Below are 26,534 nucleotides of genomic sequence, written 5' to 3' on the forward strand. Positions count from 1 at the left end.
TTTTCTTATTTGCTGATATTTGATCTTTTCTTTATCCCAAAAGGTAAGCTCCCATGTGGTAAAGAATTGTGGAATATTATTTTAACTGTGTAAAGGTGTGTTACATTTGTTTCTGCTGCTTTTGTTACATTTGTTTGATTAAATAAAATTAACCTGCAGTCAAGAAGCTGAGTCAGCAACTAACTGACAGGAAGTGGTAGGGAGGAACTAAGTCTAGCATGCATTCTTTAGTGGGGGCTGAGCAGAAGGAAGGCTGTTTTTTGGAAGATGCAAGCAAGGAGAAAAGGTTAGCTATTAGCTGTTCAGCCTCTCTGAGCTAGTGGATTTCACCCAACCTTTGAATCCCGAGTTCTATAGAAGAATGGAGATTTAGCAGTGCCTAAGGAAACAGAATTCCTGGCCTGGCTGTGGCTGTTCAGCTGAACTGCTGCTGGTAGCTGTGGAGTTGGAATTGCCAATTGGGACAGTAGTTTCTTAAGGTGCAGCCACCTTAATATAATGACTGCAAAACAACCGTAAAAGAACTTGCCTTTTCCATTCACTATATAGCTCCAAACTGCAGAAGACAGTCTCACTCATAGGAGACACCCAATAAACACATGCCAAGCAAACTTGGCTCAATATCCAATCTTCCCTCACACCCCAAGAAGAGACTAGCAAACTTTGGATCTTGTCAAAATGTGTTTTTCACACAAGTGGCCAGCCAGTGGTTTAGGTCTCCAGAAAGAATGTTTAGGGAGCAACTCATCCATTTTGAAGATGCTCATGGTAAGATCTTCTTAGCCTGTGGGGATGATGTTAGCCTGAGCCACCATCCAGTCCCTAGACAGATAACCAAACCTTTCTTTGCCTTCCAGAGGTCAGACTTAAGTTACTGACTCTGCCTCTCAATGAGAGAACCGTGGAAGCCCCTTGACAGCCCAGACTTGGGTGAGTTAGCTGCACTATCTGAGGAGTAATACACATGGACTCTACCCTCAAAACTACTGCCACAGTTTGTACTTGACCTGAGAAACACAGATGATGAGACTTCAGAAGAGCACTTCTTGGACTTTGTCATAGCCTGTGAAGAAAACTTAGTTTTAATAAGCTCCACTTAGTGAAAATTTAACAGAGAGGTAAGAATGCTGAGGATGGCACTGGCTAAGACCCTAAGTTTCCAGGGTGCTAATTAACTGCAATACCAAGGATGCTGTTACTTCCCACCTCCTTCATCCAGTCAAAATGAAAGAAAAAAATAATAATTTCAGATGAGAAGTTATGCTGGCACTAGAAAATTCAGCAAAGTCCTCAAATATAAAAAGGAGTCCAGAGGCTAATTATGACGACAGGTGGCAATGAAAGGGACTTACTAAGGGGACAGGTCAGCTCTCTAAACAGGGGGCTCTGCCCAGGTGTTTTTAGAGCATTTGACCTATTAATGCAAGAGACAGACTCCCATTTCCTTTTTAATAAACAGCTCTTGGTACTGGCCCAGTAAGAAGGGAAGGACTACACAATCAGAATGAAACTGAGTATCCATTGAGTTTTATTTTTTTTCCCCTTCTGTGGACTAGATGCACCTAATAGAACACATGGTTGGAAAATTCCACCAGCTCCTCAGCTCAGCCTGACCCTGCTCTGCCTCACCAACTCTTCAGACAGGTCTCAAGGCTGTGGCCACCTCATCTTTTCCAGATGGGGAACAGCCTTGGTCCTGCACTTTCAGACTCTGGTCATCACTGCTGCTCCAGCTGCCTCTACCTGCTGGGCAAAGCAGCTCCCACAGCCCTAAGCTTTATGTCTCAGCTGTATAGTGACAACTCCTAGTTTTCTATTCCTAGCCCAAGCCTTCCTTGTGAGCTCCAGATCTGGACAACTATCTCTCTTGAAATATCTTCACATGTATGTCTATTAAACTTCTCCACTGAATGCTGAAGAGGCTCCGACTAGGAAATGAAACTCTTGATCTTCTCTCAGCATGACCTCCCTACAGCCTTAGCCTTGCTGCATTCTCTCTGTTGCTTGGAAGACGTGTGGCTAATATTGTCAATTTGACATGATTTGTGATCATGAAAGAGACAAGCATGCCCATGATGGGCAATCTGGATGAGGTTAACTGAAGTGAGAAGACTTACCCTAATATAAATGGCACCATTCATGTCCTCCAACTGTATAAAAAGAAGAAGGAGGAGGAGAGGAAGAAGGAGAAGGAGGAGAAGAAAGAAGAAGGAGGAGGAGGAGGGGAAAGAAAATGGGGCTGGAGAGATGGCTCAGAGGTTAAGAGCACTGGCTACTATTCCAGAATTCTCAGTACCCACCATATGACTGTTCACAATTGTCTGTAATTCCAGTCTCAGGGGATCCAACACCGTCTTCTGGCCTTCAAAGTACCAAGCATGCACACGGTATACAGATATTCATGCAGGCAAAACACCCATACCAAACAAACAAACAAACAAACAAACCCAAACAAACAAACAAAAACTTAAAAAGAAAGTAAGAAAGCCATTTTTTTAGGAGGAGGAGGACGAAACAGAGGCAATGGCAACCTGTTTTCATCAGTCTCTGCTTCCTGACTACAGATGCCTCAACTCCTGACACCAAGACTTCCTCACCATGATGAACCAAAATAAATCCCCTTTTCTTTAAGTTGCGTTAGTCACTTTGGGACAACAGAATAACTGAAAAACAAGGGAAACCATCCTCAACAATTCTATCTCATCTCCAGTCCATCAGGGAACTCTGGAAATTCTGCCTTCAAGACATGTGCGCGCCGCCGCCCCCCCCCCCCCCCCCAAGTCTAATCCAACTACCTGTCACTATTGTTTCCATGCTGGCCCAAACACTGTGGCTCTCACCTGGATTGCTGTAAACTGCCTCCTCTCAGATCTACCAGATTTTACCCATGCCCACCTAGATCAGATCATGCCATCCACTGCTTTGCTAAAATTCCCCATTGGTTCCCAAACTTCATGCAACATAAAAGTCAAAGTCCTTCAGAGGTATAGGGCCTTGCATGATCAGTGCTTCTCCTACTCCCTGTGCCCTAACTGCTTCCTCTCTAACCATGGACATTCTATAGGCATTCTTACAGCAGGTTCCCTTTCTGCAATGCCCTTTACCTACTAGCTTCAATTCCTTCTAGTCTTCAGTCACATGTTACCTTTGCAAGAATACCTATGCTTACCACTCTTCTTAACACCTACAACCAGGCTTCCTTTTCCTTACTCCCAACACTGTATAATCTGCTCTGGTTATTTTTTTCCACCCCACTTACCACTTCCTAGTACTTAAAAATTAGTCCTCCTGTGTTTATGGCACAGGGAACACCCTTTTCTGGCTAGAAGGTAACATCACAAGTGCAGGCATCTTAGACTATTCTACCAATTTGTCCCAAATGTCTAGAACTCTACCTAGCAAAGAGTATTTTTGTTACATGAATGAAAGGCTAAAGACTAGTGAGGAGCTTGGTACTAGGGCTTCTCATCCTGGCTCAAGTGAAAGCTTTGCTATGGGTCACAGTATTCTGGGTCCCTGGAGAAAGGCAACTGAGGCCAAAGTGAGGACTCTCTGAGACACAGTCCAGGTGGCTGTGGTAGGTGGGTACACACAGAGGGTCCTGGTGCATTCTTGACCAGTGGTCCTTAGGCTTGATGGCCATAACCAAAGATCCTGGAAAAGAGGAGTCCCTCATACAGAGAGGTTAACATCTGCCCACAGTTTCATGAGAGCTAGGGACAGAGCCTGCACCATCCTGGTAGTCCATCTCTGGATTCAATAACTTCTATCAATAACCATCTGCCAGCACAGTGTAATGATGATATAAGTGTACATAGGAAGCAAGGACTCAGAGAAGAGAGAAGGTGAGATGGGGAAGGCTCTGTGAACAGGACTAGGAGAATAAGCAGACACCTGTAAGGGAAATGAGATCATGGAGTGGCATCTCAGTAAGAGAGGGTTCACACAGCCAGGGCCAGAGAACTTAACTTAGCCTAGCATGTTAGAGCTCCAACAAGCAAATGGTTGGACAGAACCAGAAGTTGAAAAAAACGTCTGGTGAAGACTGGGAATTAAAGAGAAAGCAGGGGTCTGCTGGTGGCTAATCTGGTAAGCCATCCTCAGAACATGGTTAGTAGCTTGATATATAGATATACAGTAAAGTCCTTGGAAATTTGAAAGACACTACTACCTGCTAGACATGATGGCTTATCTGGTTACAATGAGCACCCCGAGTGCCACGCTGTGGTTCTCAAATGTCACTTTCCAGGGAAAGGAACCAGGCTCCTTGGTATAGTACAAGATGAAACCAGAATACTGTCATTACAGATAGTAAGAAGCTGCTAGTGAATCCTGGGCTCCACAAGTGCTCAGGAGCCCACCTGAGGGGGGCTCCCACTGGCGAACAGTGACTCCAGGAAGAAATAAGGACAAGCACTTCAGTGCACTGGGACACATACAACACATTTAAAGCTATGAGCTCAAAATTCTCACATATTACCACTACTAAGGATGTTAGGGAGCTGATGTAGGTATCTTGATTTGTTGTGAGTTCATCCATATGGAGGCCAGAAGTCAGCTTCAGGTGTTGTTCCTCAGGTGTTGTCCACCTTGACTTTTTGAGACAGTATTTCACTGAATCTGAAACTTACCAAATAGGCTAGACTAACTGGCTAGTGAGCCCCAAGGATCCATCAGTCTCTGCCTCTCCAGCACTGTAATTATAAGCACACACTGCCATGCCCAGCTTTTTTGTTTGTTTGTTTTAATGTAGGTGGCAGATCTTCATGTTGCATGACAAACATTTTTACCAACTGAGCTATCTCCCAACCCCAAATTGGGTATCTTGGAACATAAAGGAAAAATTTTCAGTCATTTCCTATTTGAATTTTACTGTTAGACAGCCATAGAGGAAGTGAAGAAAGTCCTCCAGTTAGCATGAAGAAGAGTAGAATTAGAATATTGCCATGTTGTAAACATGATGTAGGTGTTGAATGTTGCCATCTCAAAAAGAAAGATGACCAGATATCTTATACTCCCCATTGGAAGAACATAAGGCTACTCTGATGAAATCAGGTACAAACACGGATGAACACACACACACACACACACACACACACACACACACACACACACACACACTGAAATTTATAAGAAATACTGAGGACTCTAGTAAGTAAGCATACAGGCAGCTGCTGGAGCAGTAGTTCCTCTACTCTAGAGGAACAATAGAAAGTGGTGTTGGGGGAGTCTGGAGTCAAGAGAAAGACCAAACGGTAAACACCCAGGTCAGTTCCAAAGATAGCAAAACACAAATCATAAACTGTACAAGAGAATCAGAAATTTATACACTCATATTTGATTATAATAAAGACAATTTTAGCCGTAATAACAGTATTGTGGTGGGTGTTTTCCTTCTTTGTTTTTTCTTGTATGTGTTGTTTTTATGCATTGCTGGGGATGGAACCCAGGTCTTTTTGTATGTACTAGGCCAGAGCTCTATCACTGAAACAAATCCTAAGCTGTTGTGGTTTGAATAAGAATGGCTCCCATAGGCTCATACATTTGAATGCTTGGTCATCAGGGAGTAGAACTACTTGGGAGGATTAGGAGATGTGGCCTTGTTGGAGGAAGTGTGTCATTGGGCGTAGGCTTTAAGGTTTCAAAAGACCATGCCAAGCCCAGAATATGTGTGTGTGTGCCTGCCTCCCCCCACCCCCTCGTGATGTAGCTCTCAACTATGTTCCAGCATCTACCTGCATGCTGCCATGCTTCCCTTCCCACCATGGTGGTAATAGACTAAATCTCTGAAACTGTAAGAAAGCCTCCAGTTAAATGCTTTCTCTTATAAGAGTTGCCATGGTCATGGTGTCTCTTCACAGCAACTGAACACTGACTAAGACATTAAACCCTTAGTCGTTTTTGGCTTTATTTTGTTTTAAAGAACTCTTAATCTTTAAAGATATATACTGAAAACTTCACAGATGAAACAATTTTGATAGCTGATACTTGCTATAAACCACTGCTGAGGGGAGGGTGGAAGTCTGGGCTGATCACTATTGAAGTGAGGTGAAAGGCACATGAGGGCTCATTACATTACACAGCTGACTTTTACTTTTTTAATAGTCTGAAACTTTCCATAATAACTTTTTTGAAAAATCACCAGGCCCCACTCTCAGAGATCCAAATTTATTAGTCTGGGTTTCAGTTTAGGCACTGGTAATTTTTAAGGCTCCCAGGTGTTTTTAAACCTCAGTCATGGTTGAGAACTAGCTTGATCATTCAAGTGAAAGATGCCAGGGCCTGTGTCAGGACCAGGACCGAGGCAGAGGCCACAGGTGATGAAAAGGGCTCCAGAGGTCAAAGAGCTGAGGCACATGCTTCCCAAACACTTCAGCTTCCAGTAACTGCAGAGCAAGGAACACTCTTGGGCCTGGGAGTCTGCGGGACATGGAAGAAGTGGCTGCATGTGTTGGGTGTGTTGACTTGGTAGAGGTAGTGGAAGTTCAGTGGAGACGTCTACCCTAGTAGCTTTGCTTATAGGTCTAGAGACAACAGGGAAACTCTGAAGAGACATTAAAAACTTGAGCCCTGTGGGGAAGCATCCTCAATAGAGAGATAGAGGCCATGTAAGTCTCTTAAGAAATGGTTCTATCCTTGAGAGGAGATCCCAATGGCCCCACTCCCTTCACAGGGGTTCTCTATTGCTCTCTCCTGCCACCTAGAGTCCTTAATCTCCATCCACAGATAGAAATCCAAAGGTTAGTTGTATAGGCTATGAGCTTGAGGGGCCATGACCATCCTGATCAAAGGCTGATGTACTACTGAGTATTTTCATAATCTCCCTAAAAGCTCATGCTTTTGTTAAACAAATGAGACACAACACAGCTAAAGGAAGTCCTAGAAGCATCAGGCACAGCCATCTGACAGAGACAGTTGGGGCTGGCTTGAAACAGCCAATGGGCACTCACTGAATAAGTGTTTACTGATGGTGCCTGTGTGTTCAGGGAGCACTGCCGGATGGGGTGGACAAGAAGCTCAAAAGCCAAAAGTTTGCATTCTCTGGGGAAATAGACAGTAAACTGGTAAACAAAGATACTAGCTGTGTATTTTACCGGAATTTCAGCTGGAGGAAGGCAAGAGCTACCTCAACATTAAGAACTTTTGCAGTTTCTCATGCAACAAGAGTTTAGATTCTTCAGGTTTCAAAACCATCAGGTCTATATTTCCTCTGGACAAAAACCAATTGCTGATCACAGAAGACCCAAGGGCCACTTGGTGGGGACTTACCACTAAGTCCAGAAACTGAATGTAGCATTCCAGCCCAGGCCTGGTTTCACAGAACTGTCGAAAAAGCAGTCTCCCAATTGGTTGCTTGTCACATAGACTGCAGTAATCTCTGTCTGGAGACAAGACAAGAAAAGTATGATGAGATCAGTAGAGCACCAGGCAGGGCAATCTGTTACTCTACAATTGGGTCAAGAATCCTGGATAGATGAGGCAAGAAAATGGTGAACTTAAGCCATTATCTCATAGGGTCTGCACATACACACACAGAGAGAAGTCTAGAACAAAGAATGGTACCTGGCTGTTTTTCAGTATTATGATTTCTATGGAGACACCAGTGGTTTTGGCAATTATGGCTCCATTCCCTGTCTGGCCAAACATGAAACAGAGCCTGATTCTGGTGAGTAGGTGAAGGTGTCATGTAGCAGGAATCTTAGAAGGTCTTATTAATAAAATCAAACCTGGAGCCAGTTATTGGGGTGAATGCTGAATGATCAGAGAAACAGAACAGGCCACATCCAACCTCACCTTGCCAATTCCTTAGCTGGTCCTGTTTCCTCAGACTGGACGCTTCTGTGTCCTCATCCAAATGGATCTCAGCTGAACTGCTTCTTGAAAGCCTGAATGCTTAACCAGCCAAATGCTTCTAGTTTCTGGTCTTCACGCCTTATATACCTTTCTGCCATCACTCCCTAGGATTAAAGGCTCGCTTTCTGGGATTAAAGGCGTGAGTCACCATGCCTGGCTATATCCTTGAACACACAGAGATCCAGGTAGATCTCTGTCTCTGGAATGCTAGGATTAAAGGCGTTAAGTGCCACCATTTTCTAGCCTCTGTATCTAGTGGCTGTTCTGTTCTCTGACCCCAGATAAGTTTATTAGGGTGCACAATATTTTGGGGAACACAATACTACCACAGTGTCAGGCTCATAGCCTAAACCAACTCAGTTAGTACTCTTTCTTGCTCTGGAAGCCAGTGCCTACAACCGTGTCCTTAACATTGTATAGAAAGCTGCTATGAGAATGAGGCTGAACCATGAGGTCAGAACTGAGAAAAATGACAAATAGAGTTGTCCTTGGTAATGTCCAGATATCTGGATCAAACCATGCCTGAAAGCTCACAGCACATCTGAAAAACTGATTGCATAGGGCAGTTTGAAAAAAGTCCTAAATTACTTATAATTCAAAGCATCCTAGTAGATATAATTTTGCGCTGAGTTTTTTTGCCTTTTTTTTCCTTCCATTTTTACCCCGTTGGAACAAAGCCCACTCTTTGAATGCTTCAAATAAAAACTGCACTTCCCAGAGGAACAGGCATAGAAACAGGAAGTGACTACCCTTCAGCCACTTAGCCACTAAGAGGGTTCTGAAGAAGAAACAAGGTGAGCCACCCAACACCAGAAGCTGGAGTGCTAGCTCTGGATGTTTTGTTACCTCAATAGCTCACCCTATCCTCTCTTTGACCCTCTTTGGTTTTCCTCATATGAAAAAGTGCATATTCAGGGTCAGGACTAGGATTCTTTCCCAGCAATAACACTTAAGCTTCTTTGAGCTTTCCTTGGCCGGAGGATGTTTGAGGAAATGAACACTGAGGCATGCTGTCCCAGATGCTCTGGCCTTCTAATCTGCAGCTGTCCTCAAACTGATAGAGCCTGGAAGCAACTTGGTGGAAAGGAAGGGCTGAGTCCTCGGCAGTTATGGAGCAGGGACAGCCATTCACAGCAAGGGGAGACCTATTATTAGCCTGGATGTAAGTTTTCTTTAGTCTATCCCATCTTCTCTGCTAGGGAACATCCTCTCCAAGTCTGAACAAATCCCCACCAAACCTTCTGGTTCTGGGATGCCGGTGCGACCCAAGTTCTAAAGATGGTTTGTGACTCAGACCTAGCAAAACAGAGTCATCTGTCTTCCAGCCATAATGACAGGTTCAAGAATGGGCAAATGCAGCCAGGAGGAGGTGGCACACACCTTTAATCCCAGCACTCAGGAGGCAGAGGCAGGCCAATCTCTGTGAGTTTGAGGTCAGTCTGGCCTACAGAGCAAGTTCCAGGACACACAAAGAAGCCCTGTCTCAAGGGGGGAAAAAAAAAATGGGCAAATGACACATCCCCATCCAATCAGAACCTTCATTATCTGTGGGAGCCCGTTCTCGGGTTCCTCGTGGCTTTACCCAGCAGGTCCGCATAGAGGATGATTAGGACCACGGGCCTGAGTGCAGGTATCTGAGATGGTCTGCACTTGGCTGTGCTGGGGGAGGAGGTCTTTTGCTCCACCCCTTGGCATCTCTATAAAAACCCTGGGGCAGAGACAGTCGGGGCTGTTGGAATAGGTTCCAGGCCCTCTCGAGGCTATCCTTTATTTTCTATCTGTTTATCTCCGCAAGATTGTCTGCAATAAATCCTTCTATTTAATATTTCCTGCTGCTCGCACTCAAGAAAACTCTGGGGAACTGTGGGGGTGGTGGGTAAACGCCTCACAATTCTCCCCATCACAAAGATAAGGTCAAGCATGGGCATTTGACTCAGTAACAGCCAAATTGGAGGCCTGTTTCCTGGCCACAGCCATAGGTTCAGAAAGTGGCCCATGCCCTAGACCTAGCCACTAAGGTTAGTGCATGTGACCTTAGCCCTGGAGCTGCTTCTAGAACTTCCTGAAAAGAGGCTTGCTTATCTCTAGAGTCCTGAGGATTTAAGACTGATGAGATTTGTTTTTCCTTCCATGCTGCTAAAGCCCAGCCTGAGGCCTGGGCATTCATATCTGACAGTAACTACAAAGAGTAGATATACATTGTTCTTTTCATGAGCAAACGGCTCAAAAGCACAGCTATTTTAGTAGAAACTCACAGGTTATAAATATATGTAGAAGTCACAAATGTGGCTTTCTGTAAAGTGGACACTTTGATCAACATGAATGAGCCCCATGCCAAGCCATCCTCTTCGTGGCCCCTTCCCAGGTGCTTCAATCCAGACCATCACTGGACTCTTGCCTTAATTCTGCCCTTCAATGTGGGCACAGGCTCCACATCTCCAGGCACAGATGGTTCACAAATAGCCACTCCATCAAGCATTTAGCCTCAGTGTATGCCAGGTTCTGAGGGGGTGGAGGGGAGAGCTACTTGGGTAAAAGAACAACATGGGTGCATGTAGGTGAGCAGACACAATCCCAAGTGACAGTTATGAAATAGCATGCCAGATGAGTATGGTTGTCAGCCACAGGAGCAATCCTGGCCACTGTGGTTCATGGCAGGTCTTTAGCCTGCACCTGTTACCACAAGGCTCAGCCCCACTGTTCACTGCCTCCAACTCAGCAGCCCCCCATACCTCCTGGGGAAGGAAAACAAATCTTTACACCTTCCCCCAATCAAGGAGCTTTCCCTGCAGAACTCTGGAACCAGAGCAAATTACCATGTATCAAACCTCAGTGTTATCTCAATTATGGGAAAGAGCACAATACCTCTTATTTGATTTGAGCAAGGTAACCCTGTTTCCAAAAGCAATTATGAGATTTCATGTACTATATTGTGATTCCCTAAGAGTTCATCTGACAGAATCTCTTCCCCTACATATGGTGTTTCCTGTCAGTATGGAAACAAGGCTGATATAAACACAGGCACAGTATAAACATTATGTGATTCTGACATAAGCTGTCAGGACCACCCACTTCCCCAACCCCTTTCATTGCTTTTTCCAACCATACAGAAGATCCCAAGCAAGAAAATTACTTACTAGCTGGCCAGGAAGGGACAAAAGAACCAGTAATTGTCTTTCCAGACTTTGTTCTCAGCCTCCAATAAGGATTATATATTTTTATCCACAAAAGCAAGTGGAAGTGAGATTCCTTTGGAATGGATGCGGCCATAGGAGGAAGAACATGGAAAGGGAAGGTGACAAGAGGAAGTACAAAGCAAAGTTCTAAGTGTGGCAAGAACTAATGTGAAAAGCAGATAGATAGTTCCTGCGAAGTCTGATGATAATGAAGTTGGGTGCCCTTGCGGTAGACCCTCTCTGTTATGGCAGTTGCTGGCTGTGCTATACACAGTCAGGTTTTCAGTGTTGCCTGGGAAGTGTCAAGAGAGCAGAAGCCTTTTCTGTCTCTTCAGCTGGAAAATCTGGGATGTACATATGGGGAACATGCACATTGCATATGCACTACACACACACACACACACACACCAGCTATAAGACCTGAAATTTTGCTTTGGGTCCTGTACATCACTGGCATGTCCCACCCAAGCATACCAACTTTGTTCCTTTTCTTCCTTTCTTCACCCATTATACTCTCGTCTAAGGTTTCTTGCTTCTCTGTACTAGAAGATTCTTCTAATTTTAAAGGTGACTTCTTGAATTCAGGGCAGAGTAAGTGACCACTACAGGGTGCCACAGAGTAGACTTGAAGAAATGGCATAAATAAAGTGGAAGGTGTGTTGTCGTTTTTTAAAATGGTTGCTGCCTTTTAAGCCACAGCTGTCTGAATCAGCAACTGGAACTTCGCCACTACCAGCAGCAGTTAGGCTGCAAGGGCCTTAGCCAACTCTCGAAAAGCTACAAAGGGAACTTAACTAAACCTCTCTCCCTCTAAAGAACTCAAGATTCAAAGGTTATGGTGGAATTCTGCTTTTCAGAGGCTGAATAGCAAGTAGCTCACCTCCTCTCCTTGCTCACGACCTCCAAAAAGCCCTTGTGAGTCGCCTTGACCCTCCTTATAAACTTTCTCACCTGGCTCCTCCCTACCACTTCCTGTCAGCTAGTTGCTGACTCAGCCTCCTGACTGCATCATTAAACAAATGTTCCAGAGCATAACAAAAGTAACACACCTTAAAATAATATTCTACAACAAAGGTGCTTGGGGATAGAGGCAAGAAACAAAGGAACAAGCATTATTAAGTCATGTTGAGTGGGAGGATGAATTTACCTCGTGATAAGTGTAACTGTCTCAATACCTATGTTCAAACACAGCACACACAGGTCAGCCTGACGTTTGCCAAGACATCAACCAACAGAGGGCGCAAGAAGACCAAAGGCCCTGTCCTCAGAACTTTCCCCTAGCAATACCTGGGTGCCTGACATGGGCCTCTCACAATACAAGGGCACTATAGAGGGAAGGTACTGGCAGAAGCAGTCTCACCTGTCACTCCAAGTAATCATGGGCCTCAGTTTCTACGCCTCAGTTTCTTCATCTACAAAATAAAGGTGTAAGAATGACCGGCTGCTGAGAGTCCCTTCACAGACTGGAGACCTCCTTGCCTGCCAGTTTCACAAATGATTAGAGGTCTCAAGGCAGACTCCAAGGTCAACACTGAAGCTCAATTTTACCCAGTATTCCAAAGCTCTGCTTTGGTCCACCCCTGGTGGTAATACCTAGTCTAGTGTCTGTCTCCTTCCCTGAATCTAAGGCAAAGGTTAGCAAAAATTTTTAAAGACCAGTAGTAAATATTTTAGCTTTTGAAGGCTATATGGTTTGGGTCATAGTTGTTCAACAATGGAATTGTAATGAAAGTCCCCCTGCCACTGTATGAATTGTCTATAGGTTTGGCTGTGTCTAATAAAACTTTACTTACAAAAGAAGGTGGAGGGTCACAATTTGATCACACACTAATCGTGTTCCCAAGCCCTTGGGCCTCCAGCCCCTTTACGATGTAATATAATGCTGACCTGATTCCTCTAACATAGCTGCCTCCTTCCTAAAGCCAGGGAATGTCTGCCGTCTTTAAAAACCTAAGGAGGAGCTAATAAGTACTGAAAACAAGCTTGTAACCTGAGTATATGACCAACAGTAAAGGAAAGCAGGTCTGAAGTCAGAAAAGCCAGCCAAGTCCATTCCAGGTGGAACGATGACCCTCCAGAGGGTCTTGGACATATATCAATAAACATAGGAAAAACCATGAGGTGCCACAATCATGCAATCAAATACCACTTAACACTTAAGCCACACAGTTAGACATCATCAGCAAACACAGCATGGATAAACCCAAGGGGCACTGTATGGGTCTAAGATCTGGAAGCAAAAGAAACACATGCACACTTGATCCCATAAATCTAAAACTCAAAAAAGACAAATCTACAGAAACCAAAATCAGAATAATCAAAGCAGGGAGTTCATGACAGGGGTGCATGAGGGAGCTCTGAGTATGGATGAAATGTTCTCTTTTTAAAATTTTATAATTTAATTTTACATATCAGTCACGGATTCCCCTGTCCTCCCCCCACCCCATTCCCATCTCCTCCAGGGCAAGGACTCCCCTGGGGATTCAGCTCAGCCTGGTAGATTCAGTCCAGGCAGGTCCAGTCCCCTCCTCCCTTCACCCAGGCTGAGCAAAGTGTCCCAGCATAGGCCCCAGGCTCCAAAAACCCAGCTCATGCACTAAGGACAGTCCCAGTCCCACTGCCTGGGGGTCTCCCAAACAGTTCAAGCTAATCGATTGTCTCACTTATCCAGAGGGCCTGATCCAGTTGGGGGCTCCTCACTATTGGTTCATAGTTCATGTGTTTCCACTAGTTTGGCTATTTGTCCCTGTGCTTTTTCCAATCTTGGTCTCTCACTCATACAATTCCTCCTCTTTCTCGCTGATTGGACTTCTGGAGCTCCACCTGGGTCCTGGCCATGGCTCTCTGCATCTGATTCCATCAGTCATTGGATGAGAGTTCTACCATGACAGTTAGGGTGTTTGGCCATCCGATCACCAGAGTAGGTCAGTTTGGGCTTTCTCTCAACCATTGCCAGTAGTCTATTGTGGAGGTATCTTTGTGGATTTCTGGGGACCTCTCTAGCACTTTGCTTCTTCCTATTCCCATGGGGTCTTCATTTATCATGGTCTCTCTTTCCTTGTTCTCCCTCTCTATTCTTGATCCAGCTGGGATCTCCCGCTCCCCTAAGTTCTCTTTCCCCCCTGACCCTTGCCCTTCATTACCCCCCCCCCCCACATCCAGTTTGTTCATCTAGATCTCATCCATTTCTCTGTTGGACGATCCCTGTGTCTTTCTTAGGGTCCTCTTTACTAGATAGCCTCCCTGGAGTTGAGAGTAGCAGTCTAGTCATCCTTTGTTTTACATCTAGTTGGATGAAATGTTCTATGTCATGACTAAAGTGACTGCATGACTGTACATGTTTATAAAAAGTCATTTAGTTATACACTTGAAATTGGTGGCTGCATTGCTGGTAAGTAGTAACATTTCAATAAAGATAACCAAAGCATTAGTCACACAACCTGAGTTCTCTGAGCTTGTTTCTTCAGCCATAAAATGAGAAAATCCTAACTGTAGTTTCACTCGAGGGCAGTGTTACTCCAAGCAAGGATATGTCTTCATCCTCTAGGAACTGGAGATCCCAGGCTCATTCAGACTGACAGGATCTGAATTCCCAAGTTGGGGCCCAGACCTGTGTCCTAACATGCTGCTCCAGTTTGGAATAGTTCCTCCCTCCTAAGGGAAAGAACACTCTTAAATTTCTAGCCCATCATGTATGGAGACACATATATAAATTCACACCACTCATAACTTTCCATGTAAGCCTTTTAACACCTGACTGCCTAGTACTCATAGAGTATGAGGTGTCTTGGGAGCATGCACCTGGATCCACACCTTGTTACCATAGACAGCAGAGTTACTCTTTTAAAAAGGAACTGTTTGGTCTTTTCTTTTCCTGAAATCTTTTCCTTTCTTTCTTTCTTTCCTTTTTTTGGGGTGTGTGTGTGTTTCAAGATAGGGTTTCTCTGTGTAGACCTGGCTATCCTGGAACTCTCTCTGCAGTAGACCAGGCTGGCCTCAAACTCAAGAGATCCACCTGCCCCTACCTCCCAAGTGCTGGGACTAATGGTGTGCACCACCATAATAGGACTTCTTTTCCTGAAATCTTAAAGGCTTAGCAACAGACACACCTGGAGCTGCTGGTGCCTACCTTTTTTTAATATAGGGAAAAAATTGACAGAAAAACAATTGACAAAATGAAGTTGCAGCTGCGTCAAGTTGAGCATTGTCCCAGATAACACACAAATTCTAGATCCAGCCATCCCTGAAGCCATGTGTTCTATTGCTGGGCTTTAGTTTATTGTTGGGGATCTCTCCTGGAGCTGCCCTCTCCAAACCCCACCCCTGAGAAAGTCCACCATGCAGCAGCTTGTGGTGATAATGTGTTCCCCAATATATCAAGCACCTTAATAAACATCTGGGGTTAGAGAACAGAACAGCCACTAGATAGACAGAGAGGCCAGAAAATGGTGGCACATGCACCTTTAATTCCTAGCATTCCAAAGGCAGCGATCCATCTGGATCTCTGTGAGTTCAAAGCCACACTAGAAACAGCCAGGCATGGTGACACTCACCTTTAATCCCAGGAAGTGATGGCAGGAAGCAGAAAGGTATATAAGGTGTGAGGACCAGGAACTAGAGCCTGGTTAAGCTTTTAGGCTTTTAGCAGCAGTTCAGCTGAGATTCATTCAGTTAAGGATTCAGGGGCTTCCAGTTCGAGGATACAGGATCAGCTGAGAGTTGGTGAGGTGAGGTCAGCTGTGGTTTGTGTTCTGTCTCTCTGATCTTCCAGTATTCACCCCAATACCTGGCCCTGGGTTTGTTTTTATTAATAAGACCTTTTAAGATTCATGTTACAGCGGCTCCACCCCTGGAGGATATTTAAGGTCAGGCCCAAGACTTCCCCTTGTGGTTTTCCCTCATGGCTTCTCCTCTTCCCCCTGGGACCACCCAGGAATGCTCTGCTGAGATTAAACCTGGACTTACTAATTTGGTTTAATTGGTTTATTATATCGGCAGCAGAGGATACCCAATAACCGAGGATCCAAAACTTATCATTTATTACAACAAAATGGTTGACTAATAAGCCTTTCAGCCCTGAATAGTATTTTGATGACTCAAAATAAAAGCCTATGTACAAAATCTTTGCCTGTTCTTAAGTGCTCTGTTACGGCAAACTCCTGTACCACTCACAAGCAAGTATTTCTTCCTCCTCCACCACAAAGCTGGAACTGCACAGAGATTCTAGAAACTATGTGTCCACTGCTGATCAGTTCAACAGATTAGAAATATCCAAGCTCCCAATCCTTCTTGTATTCCAGAGGCAGACAGGGTTGCTTGACTGGGTGAGAATTCCTACAGAGCTAGTGATATGCTGGGATCTGAGTGCTACCTCACCTCTATCCTTTGGCTCATAGGTCCTCAACTGGCTGTGGATTTGGTCTATCTATATATATATCATAGCTGTCTTTCATAGCAGGTGGTTATGATATTAGTGTGTAGAGACCACAGTGCCTGAGACAGGTTCTCTATAACAGGATTACTCAACTACCTACAGAAATAATGCTGACAGTCACTAAGTGGCCCTGGGTAACTAGGTTGTCTTGGGCTCAGCTGCTCCATGGAACACTCAATCAATTAACCTGCAGCCACCAGGGCTACCAGCAACACATAGGAGCACCCCACCCAGTCCCAGCACATGGTCTGTCCTGTGTGAACAACAGCCAGGAAAACAGATGATAGAAATTATGGCTTTTACCGCTTTGAAGGCTCAGAAATATAAGTAAATGGAACCAATGAAAAGAGGTTTGACTCTCTGACAAATGAAAGCAGGCTCTCAGGCTGAGTTATACTTCTCTGTCCTTGAGCCACTGGATCCAAATTCTGGGAGGTGCTTGGCTCTGTTACCAGCTTCGCCTTGCACTGAAACCCTCTCTCTGAAAGAAGTCACACTCTCTCAATAGCTCATGCGTGAGGTCAAAACTTACAACCCAGATAATTCCTTTAAGACTCAGAAACAGGAATGATATTGATAGTGAAGATAAATAAATGCTGTCATTGTTTTCATTCTTTTCCAGTTACATGAAATGGGAACATACTTTCTTAATTAAGACTCTGTGGTGTGTGGGCACTTAGAGGGCAACCAGATCTCCCAACAGAAGCCAGAACACAGGCATAGAAGACAGCAGGGCTCCCCTCTGGTGGCCACAAGACCTGAGTGAAACATAGTGGCCACCCAACACCCTCCTTGGCTCTTGGAGAGTTGGCGGCAATCCTTCTCAATCGAGCAAGGAACACCCATGGGTGGTGGAGTAGGGAGGGGTGAACATGACTGAAACCTGCTTATAACTGTTTTCATTGTTGCTCCAGGCACTCCTTGAACTTGGGCCAAGGAAAATGTACGTTCCATTTCAGGAATTAGAGCAAGAATGAAATGTGGCTTCCTGAGGAAATGGAAATGCTAACACCAGAGCCCTCTGAAATGAAACCACATGTTATGGTAAACGAGGGGGGGGGGGCGCCTCTAAAAGGGATTCCTGCAGCCATCTCTCCGCCAGCTAGATACTCATGTCAATGTACTTTATTTAAGTTTGTTTCCCTGAAGCACCAGGTTATTGGCAAGGAGGTAAGTTCCTCACAGTCCCTATGATAGTAGGAAACACATGTGGAGAATGGATTAAAGTCCATGAGTGCCATTCTGCCATATTACAGGTCTGATACAACAAACAGAAAAAGTGATTTGAAATCAGCTTTCTCTCAAAAACTCTTGCCAAAGCTGGAAAAAACAGTCTGGCTTCTCCTCTGAGGAAAAATAGTCTATGACGTTGGAGAGGCATGATAGCATCCTGCGTAAGGGCAGCTCCTCGCAGTCTGCCCCTTGGAAGGAGCAGGAAAAGGGAAACATTTGGTATTTTGTCAGTAACAGCTGAGCAAGTTCTGATAACTTCAAGAGTGATGTTTTTTATATGAATAAAAATGACATATGGCACATTACACAAACACACCCTCACCAAACCCCATCTTCCTGTGCCTCTTATCCCCTCATTCTAGTCTCTAGTTTTACTAATGCCTTGTTCTTGTCACATAGCTTTGAAATATCATAAATATAAAGGTTTTACAGGGTTGGTTGAACTTGGACAAGCTACGTGTCAAAATTAACAGCTTTTGGAGCTCAGGGACCCGTAGGAAGAGGAAAGGAAGAGTGCCCGCCTGTGGCTTTGAAGAAATATGAACTGGGTGCCAAGGACTGCAGGGGCAGGCTCCTGGCTTGACCTTCTCAAGTACATCAGAAAGGTAGTCTAGGAAAGGGTTAGAGCTGAGATTGATAGAGTGTGGAGATATGGCATTCCCACTGGGGCATCTTTAAAATACCATAACCCCAGAGCCAGGCAATGACCTCCTCCTCATTCTTAAAGTACAGAAAAGCAGAGAACTTAGATATTTTCTCACAGTGGGAATGGGATAAAGAGCTGGTAAATTAAGAGGCAGAGTGAACAGCTGGGGATGATGGGCCCAGAATCCTAGGAGGAACTAGGGACAGAATCAGGATCTAAGTTCCAAGTCTGACTCTTTCATAAAGGAGAGGTTGTAAGCACTCAGTATGAACTGCTTTCCTCTACCCCAAAGCTTCTCAGTGACTGAAAGAATCACTCCTGCAAACTACTCAGAGGACATGATACCTGGTGGCAGAAGAGTCACCTGGTGCATCAGTACTGGCTCTTTTGAATGCTGTGTGCAAGTAGGAAACACACAAATGCATGACTTGTGCTTGTTTCTATTTTTATAATGTTGAAATTTTCACAGATGAAGGGAAACACCTCTAAAGGCCCAGCTGAAAAATCAATGAAGAGCCTGGAAAGCAAAGATCTGTGACTGCCAGCTGTCCAATTCTACTCAGGGGTGGGAAACTTGTAGTGCTCAGAACTTTGTTTTACTTTGCAAGCCTGAGGCAGAACCTCCCAGCAACTTGGGACCAGGGCCGCCACAGAGCAACCAAGGACAGGCTGGCTTAGAGTGACTGCTGCTCTCTCCCCTGGGGCCCTGCTGCAACCATCCTAGGGATACCATCCACTTACAGGGGCACTTTTTCTATTGTTTTCTTTGTTTGCTCATTTGTTTGTTTCCTCTTCATGAAATGAAATTTCCATTCAGACCTGTACAGTTTTAGAAGCTGGAATGCCCAGGGCCCACCCGAACAGACTAGACTATATCAACACTGGGGCAGAATGAATGTTTTGTGAAAGTTTACCAGGTGGTTCCAACATTATATTCCTGTAAGGTCTGGCTCACTACTGTGCACCTGCCAACAGCACTTGGCCCAAGCAGCAGCATAGGTGTATATGCAAAACGAATGAGCAATGGAGCAGCAAACGAATGGAAGTAACAATCCTATTTCCAAAGCTCAGGCCATTCCCTCGACATCTTTCTGTGGTCAATCTGCTGGAAATAAGGTTTACCCTAAAGCCCTAGGTGATGGGTAATTGTTACTAATATGCCTCCCATCCAACAGCAATGAAAGAGGCCCAGGTGGCTCACTGGATTCTGGATACCAGTTAGAGCTACCACATCTACTGGGACATTGGGGGCAGGCACTTCATTAATGGGTGCCCAGGACTCTTTCTCAACCCAATGCAAAAAATCTGGTGCAGAGCTCCTAGAATCAAGAAGTAGACCTGAGCCCAGCCTGGCCTGATGCTTTTTGAAAAGCACACCCCAGGGAACAATGATGGACCAGGGAACTGGACTTTGCCTCTGGCCCCACCTCTGACCTTCTAAGACCTTGAACCCAACACCCATGGACTTTCCTGTTTTAATAGTGCCACAGGGAGGTTGTCTTCTTGGTGGGTGTGACATCAGAGTCCCAAGAGAGTTCACCACCTCTGAGATCTTTAAGCCCATTCTGTTGCCCTCCTCCTACATCTGTAAGCATGAGCTTCAAGGTAATATTTCTCTTGGGTGCCAAGCCAAGCCCTGGCACAGATGGCTGTGGAGCCCAGCAGTGGTTACTGCACTTCTTGGAGCTTCATCTTTTTCTAAGCATTTCTGGTCCTGGCTATGCAGGCCTATTGGGGAAGAGTTTAGGCAGGGTGGGGCTCTGTATCCTTCAAAGCTGGGTCCACTTTGCCTTTCCAGGGCCCAGACTGGCTTCACCTGGAGCAATGAGCTAATAACACAAACTACAGGAAGGCCAGGCTGTAAAGTGGTGTATGAAGCCAACCAAATAGCAGCCTCCACAAGCTGACTGAGCTGTCCTCCCCACCCCTAACCAGGTGTCCCTGCTTCTTCCTGGGTCACTGGCAAGTATATAGTGAGGCTAACAGCTATACAGTTAAAAGCAGCTTGAGAAGTAAATGCCTGGGAAGGTGGAGGTAATGATGGTTTCCCAAAGGTCCTGATGTCTCTGGGTTGGCAGTCCCTCAGCACTCAACATGATTTTCCTCAACATGATTCCCAATTGGGCTCAGACAGTCTTAGCCTGTGCATTCAGGGCAGGCATTTCACCAATGGGTGCCCAGGACTCTTTCTCAACCTGGTGCAAAAAGATGAGTCTTAGCATGAAACTCAGTCTGCCCCTCAGCCCTCATTCTTGGTATGCAGAGAAAAAAATGTAGGAAGTTGTTATTTTATCCTTCTAGACTCTTCTCTCCAGTAGCCTCTATTTCTTCCTGCAGCCCACCATGGGTTTGGCCTGATGGAAAACAACCCAGATCTTTAGTGATTAAATATCAAACTACATCAACTCCTTTCAAGGCTTCTACCTGTGATTAGCCTGGTTTTAGTCTCATGAGGACTTGGAGGTGCTAAAGAGTGTATTTAGCTTACAGGCATTAGAGCTTACCCAATGGCCAACATTCCACACAGGGATCATGGGAGAAAGGTGTTTTACCAGGATCTAGTACAGGAGAGCAGGGACCTAGATCTTGCTTAGAGTTGTCATCCACTGATGTTTGGGACTGTGTGTGCATGAGCATGGTTATGTGTGTGTATAATGTGTGTGTGAGAGAATACACATGCTTGTGAATGAGCATGTGTGGGGAGGCCAGAGGCCATCACGGGTTTTCTTCCTCAATTACTCTCCACTATATTTTCTAATACATTCTCACTAAACCTGGAGCTTACTAATTCAGCTAGACTGGTTGGCCAGAAAGCTCCAGGGATCCACTTGTCTCTGCCTCCTAGGTGTCAGGAATAGAGACATGCACTACTGCATCTAGCCTTCTGCATGGGTGTTGGAGATCAGGTCCTTATGCATGTGCAGCAAGCACAATACTGATGAAGCCATCCTTCAGTCTCTGGTGTGGTGGTATTGTGTCCCCCAAAATATTGTGTACCCTAATAAACTCATCTGGGGTCAGAGAACAGAAAAGCCACTAGATACTTAGGATAGGTAGTGGTAGCACACGCCTTTAATCCTAGCATTCCAGAGGCAGAAATCCATCTGTTCAAGGATCCAGCCAAGCATGGTGACTCAACGCCTTTAATCCCAGAAAGTGAGCCTTTAATCCCAGGGAGTGATGGTAGAAAGCAGAAAGGTATATAAGGCGTGAGGACCAGAAACTAGAAGCATTTGGCTGGTTAAGCATTTGACTGGTTAAGCTTTTAGGTTTTGAGCAGCACAGTTCAGCTGAGAGCCATTGGGATGAGGACACAGAGGCTTCCAGTCTGAGGAAACAAGATCAGCTGAGAAGTTGGCCAGGTGAGGTTAGCTGTGGCTTGTTCTGTCTCTCTGATCTTCCAGTGTTCACCCCAATACTTGGCTCTGGGTTTATTTTATTAATAAGACTCTTTAAGATTCCTGCTACATCTGGTGCCCAACGTTCGTGGTACGAATTCATGAAAAAGCTGCTTGCCTGTGGCCTTGTGGGCCCCAGCTCAGGCCTGAGCTACACTTGGCCGGTTGCGGTGATGCACACTGGTAGGATTTACTGAAGGAGGCAGAGGCAGGAGGATCCCTAGTTTGAGGCTGGCCTAGGAGGCTTCGGCTGGGGCCTAGCCACAAACGGTGGCAGCTGTGGGACTATGGAGGCATCGGCTGCTGCTCCAAGTTGCGGGCTTCTTCTCATCCTGTTGGTGACTGCGGTGATGCTGCTACCTGGGACAAAGGGTTTACTACTGCTTGTTCAGAGAAGAATTGCCAGGACCATCGTGTTACAAGAAAGCATTGACAAAGGTCAGTTTGGAAACGTTTGGCAAGACAAATGGTGGGGAGAAATTGCTGTGAAGATTTTCTCTTCTAGGGAAAAACATTCATGGTTCCGAGAGACAGACATTTATCAGACTGTGATTACTCCAAACCACAGAGGAGGCACACACAAAAAAAATCTGCAGGGAACCATGACCACGCCTAACAGCAACTTTGAAATCTTCAAATGGATGACGGGACCCCACAAAGATGATTCCACATGGACCATGATAAAGCCATTAAGCTGATTAACACCATGGAAAGATCAGCTTTGGGCTACAAACTATTCAGGACAATTTCAAGATGGTTAGCTGAGATGATCCAGCCTGACAGACTACTCAAACAAGGACTTATGACAAGCCCTGCACTTTCCCATTATGCAGAGACTGGACAAATGATACAGGACTTGACAATTAACCCAAAAATTTTCTTTTCAGGATCCCCTAAAGATGCCTTCACCCTAGAAAAAGGAAGTAATTTTAAGAGAACAACGCCCACATTCCCAAGAGGTGGGGTGGGTGTTTTTTGGTCGTTTAATAAGTTATGGATATTGTCATTGTTTACAATGGTTGGTTACAAGTTGTTAATTGTTAATGGTCAGGAAAAAAGCTGAACATGGAGGTTAGATTCAGAGGTTTTGTTTAAAAAGAAAAAGAAAGAAGAGAATATAGATATGAGGTAGATAACTAACTCTACTCTGAGAAAAAAAAGATAAAGAAATAAGAAAATGAGTAGATCACTGAATCTACTGTAAAAAGAAAAAGGGGAAGATATAAAAATGACAAAAGGTAGACTACTGAATCTATTATGAAAAGAAAAAAAGATATGATAAGATTAAAAGGTCAATTATTGAATCTACATTTAAAAAGGAACTACAGCAGGGCGGTGGTGGCCCACGCCTTTAATCCCAGCACTCAGGAAGCAGAGGCAGGCAGATCTCTGTGAGTTCAAGGCCAGCCTGGGATACAGAGTGAGTTCCAGGAAAGGCGCAAAGCTACACAGAGAAACACTGTCTCGAAAAACTTAAATAAATAAATAAATAAATAAATAAATAAATAAATAAATAAATAAGGAACTACTTGTTTTAAATAGGATAAGTAATGAAATTTTTTGTCTGTGTTTATCAAATATTACTGGACTGGACATTGTTAATATATATAATGGAGTTTTTTGTCTGAATCTGTCAAATGTTAATGGACTAGACATTGTTAATGTAATTTTTGACTGTATATATTGTATATACTTATTAGAGAGTTTTTCTTGTATTAGTTATAAGCTTTTTTTAATTTTAGACAAAAAGAGAGGAAATGTGGTGGTATTATTGGTATTGTGTCCCCCAAAATATTGTGTACCCTAATAAACTCATCTGGGGTCAGAGAACAGAAAAGCCACTAGATACTTAGGATAGGTAGTGGTAGCACACGCCTTTAATCCTAGCATTCTAGAGGCAGAAATCCATCTGTTCAAGGATCCAGCCAAGCATGGTGACTCACGCCTTTAATCCCAGAAAGCGAGCCTTTCTTTAATCCCAGGGAGTGATGGTAGAAAGCAGAAAGGTATATAAGGCGTGAGGACCAGAAATTAGAAGCATTTGGCTGGTTAAGCATTTGGCTGGTTAAGCATTTAGGTTTTAAGCAGCACAGTTCAGCTGAGAGCCATTGGGATGAGGACACAGAGGCTTCCAGTCTGAGGAAACAAGATCAGCTGAGAAGTTGGCCAGGTGAGGTTAGCTGCGGCTTGTTCTGTCTCTCTGATCTTCCAGTGTTCACCCCAATACTTGGCTCTAGGTTTATTTTATTAATAAGACCCTTTAAGATTCCTGCTACACTCTGGTATCAGAATTTAGATACAGATTTTTCTAAAATAGAATTTGGCAGAACTATTTTTAGGGAAGAGACAAGGTTTAAGTCAGACAGTGGCCTTCCTATTTTGATACCAAGTATATAAAATAATAACTGAAGCAATAACAGATTAAAAAAAACAGAGACCTTACTGTATGCCAAGCACCATACTAGGCACACCACATGCCTGTCTCATGTAGCCTTCCTCACTGCTTATGGGACAAGTACTATAACCAGTTATATTTCAGATGCTTGAAAATAAAGCCATGATCAGAGTCAGCATGAGATCAAGGAGCCAGCAAGAGGCAGTGCTAGGGTTTGACCACAGTCCTGCTGACTACAGAACTGGCCTGCATTTCTTAGCCTTTTGGGATCCACAGTAACAATAGATAAGGACCTTGGAGTCTAAGAGGTAGGTAACATTACATCAATGCTACCAGTTAGCAACCTCCATGGGAAACAAGAGGTATCAAAGTGTGATAGTTAATACGTCAGTTTGACAAGATTTAGAATCACCTAGAAGACAAAGCTCTCAGTATGCCTGTGAAGTAGTGTTTGGATTAGGTTAGCCTCTGGACATGTCTGGGAGGGTCTGTCTAGATGAATTAAGATAGGATATACTCACTGTGGGCAGCACTATTCCGTGAGTTGGGGTCCAGGACTAAATTAAAAGAAGGAAATAAGCTAAGCAGAAGCATTCACTTCTCTGCTTCCTTTTTGCATATGCAATGTGATCAGCTGCCTCAAGCTCTTGCTGCCATGCCTTCTCTGTAATCTTAGGTTGTACCCTCAAAATATGAGCCAAGATAAAAAACCCCTTATCCTTTAAGTTGCTTTTGTCAGGGTATTATTATCATAGCATCAGGAAAAGTTACTATGATGCTTAGTAAGATACTAAGTAATCCAGATGTTTGTTAGTCCATTTAGGTACAGGCTGTCCACACCCTCTGAGTCCAGAGCACTCATTCTCCAGCAGATGAGGTCTAGGAAAACATGACTGCCCAGGACTGGCTGTCAAACAGGCACTTTTATGCACTGGCCAGACTAGCTAAGAGAATGATTTGAGAGGTACCTCTCCAGTCTTGCTACAGAAAGCCGGACCTGGCATCACCTCCTCGAATCTTCAGCTTTGCAGCATGAACCACACAGGGTTGTATAACTTACATTTTGTCTCATGCTTTTGGCTACTGTCCTAAGAGGCAGCCTTGCCTCCTCAGCTAAGCTATAAGTCCCCTCTGTCTTACTATCTCTCCCCTGTACTGCCTGGGACAGTCTACATTCTTATGAGATGACCAATACACAATTGATTAAAGCAGTAGCAGCCCAAAGAACAGTTACTCACTAGGATCCTGTTTACACTTCTTTAGTCCAAACAAATCTGGTATTCCTTTAAGGAGGGAGTCTTCAAGTCCCCAGTGTCCCAAAGTCAATGCTTGGCTTTAACGGGTTATTGGAATTGCACTTCACAGCACATTCCTGTGCTGGGACCAACATGGAGGAGAGCCTTTAAGCCAACAGGACAGGAATATAAACAGGAATTGCCTGCTTCAGCACCAGCAGGGGACTAGGCTGCCTCACTTCTCACATATCCAGACACCTAGCACAGAGCCAGACATGGAGCTAGCTATGAGCAATAACACTTGCTGAGCCAGTAAATGAACGGATTAAGATCTAATAATATAGGGCCAGGCACTGATGTAGCTGAGAAAGGAGATTGCCATGAGTTCAAGGCCAGCCTGGATTACATAGCGAGTTTCAGGTCAGCTAGGGTACAGTACGAAGTCCTGTATTTTAAAAAAGGAGGGGGAGTTAGGGAGGAAGTTCTAGCTGAGTTGCTGCTTGTCTAGCACATACAAGGCCCTGGGTTCAATGGTACCACATGAAACAGGTATGATGATACACACCTGCAATTCCAGCACTTGGGGAGTAGAAATAGGAAATCAAAAGTTCAAGGTCATCTTCAGCTACATATCTAGTAAGTTTGAGTGTAGTCTGGGCTACATAAAACCCAGTGAAACAGTAGTTATTGAATGGCTACATGCTAATACATATAATTCCAAATTTCTCCCTATGATGGGCCAGGGTTAGGTTCAGCCTTATAGGAAACAGAGTCCCTCCCATGTAAAGAGCAGGTGAGTAAGGGCAAGTCCTTTATTAAAAGTTCAGGACCCCCTAGGCTGTCAAGATGGCTCAGAGTTTAAAGACACTTGCCACCAACTCTGACAACCTGAATCTGATACCCAGGATCCATGTAGGAGGAGAGAACTGACTCCTGCAAGTGGTCCTCTGATCTTATACTTGCAGAGTGGCATATGCAAACCCCATCCCATAAATAAAATGTAATTTTAAAACTTGAAAAGAATCTAAGGGGCTGGAGAGATGGTTCAGCATTTAAGAGCACTTATTGCTCTTGCAGAGGACCCAGGTTTGGTTCCCAGCACACATATGGAGGTTTACAACCACTCTAGTTCCAAGGGATATAGCTCCCTCTTCTAGACTTTG

General features: G+C 44.5%; 1 protein-coding gene across 8 annotated transcripts in view; it reads right to left on the reverse strand.

Annotated features, from left to right (window-relative positions):
- Positions 1-26,534, reverse strand: part of Grk5 (G protein-coupled receptor kinase 5) — a 221,444-nt gene that overhangs the window by 61,540 nt on the left and 133,370 nt on the right. For all 8 annotated transcript variants that reach the window (XM_052714765.1, XM_052714761.1, XM_052714758.1 and 5 more), the window contains one exon: positions 7,270-7,382. In XM_052714765.1, the coding sequence (XP_052570725.1) occupies positions 7,270-7,297 (28 nt within the window). In that variant the 5' untranslated portion in view covers positions 7,298-7,382. The remainder of the gene's footprint in view (positions 1-7,269; positions 7,383-26,534) is intronic.

The sequence above is a fragment of the Peromyscus californicus genome, unplaced genomic scaffold (genome assembly GCF_007827085.1).
Source record: "Peromyscus californicus insignis strain IS unplaced genomic scaffold, ASM782708v3 Scaffold_4__1_contigs__length_199733344, whole genome shotgun sequence".
Taxonomy (NCBI): Eukaryota; Metazoa; Chordata; class Mammalia; order Rodentia; family Cricetidae; genus Peromyscus; species Peromyscus californicus.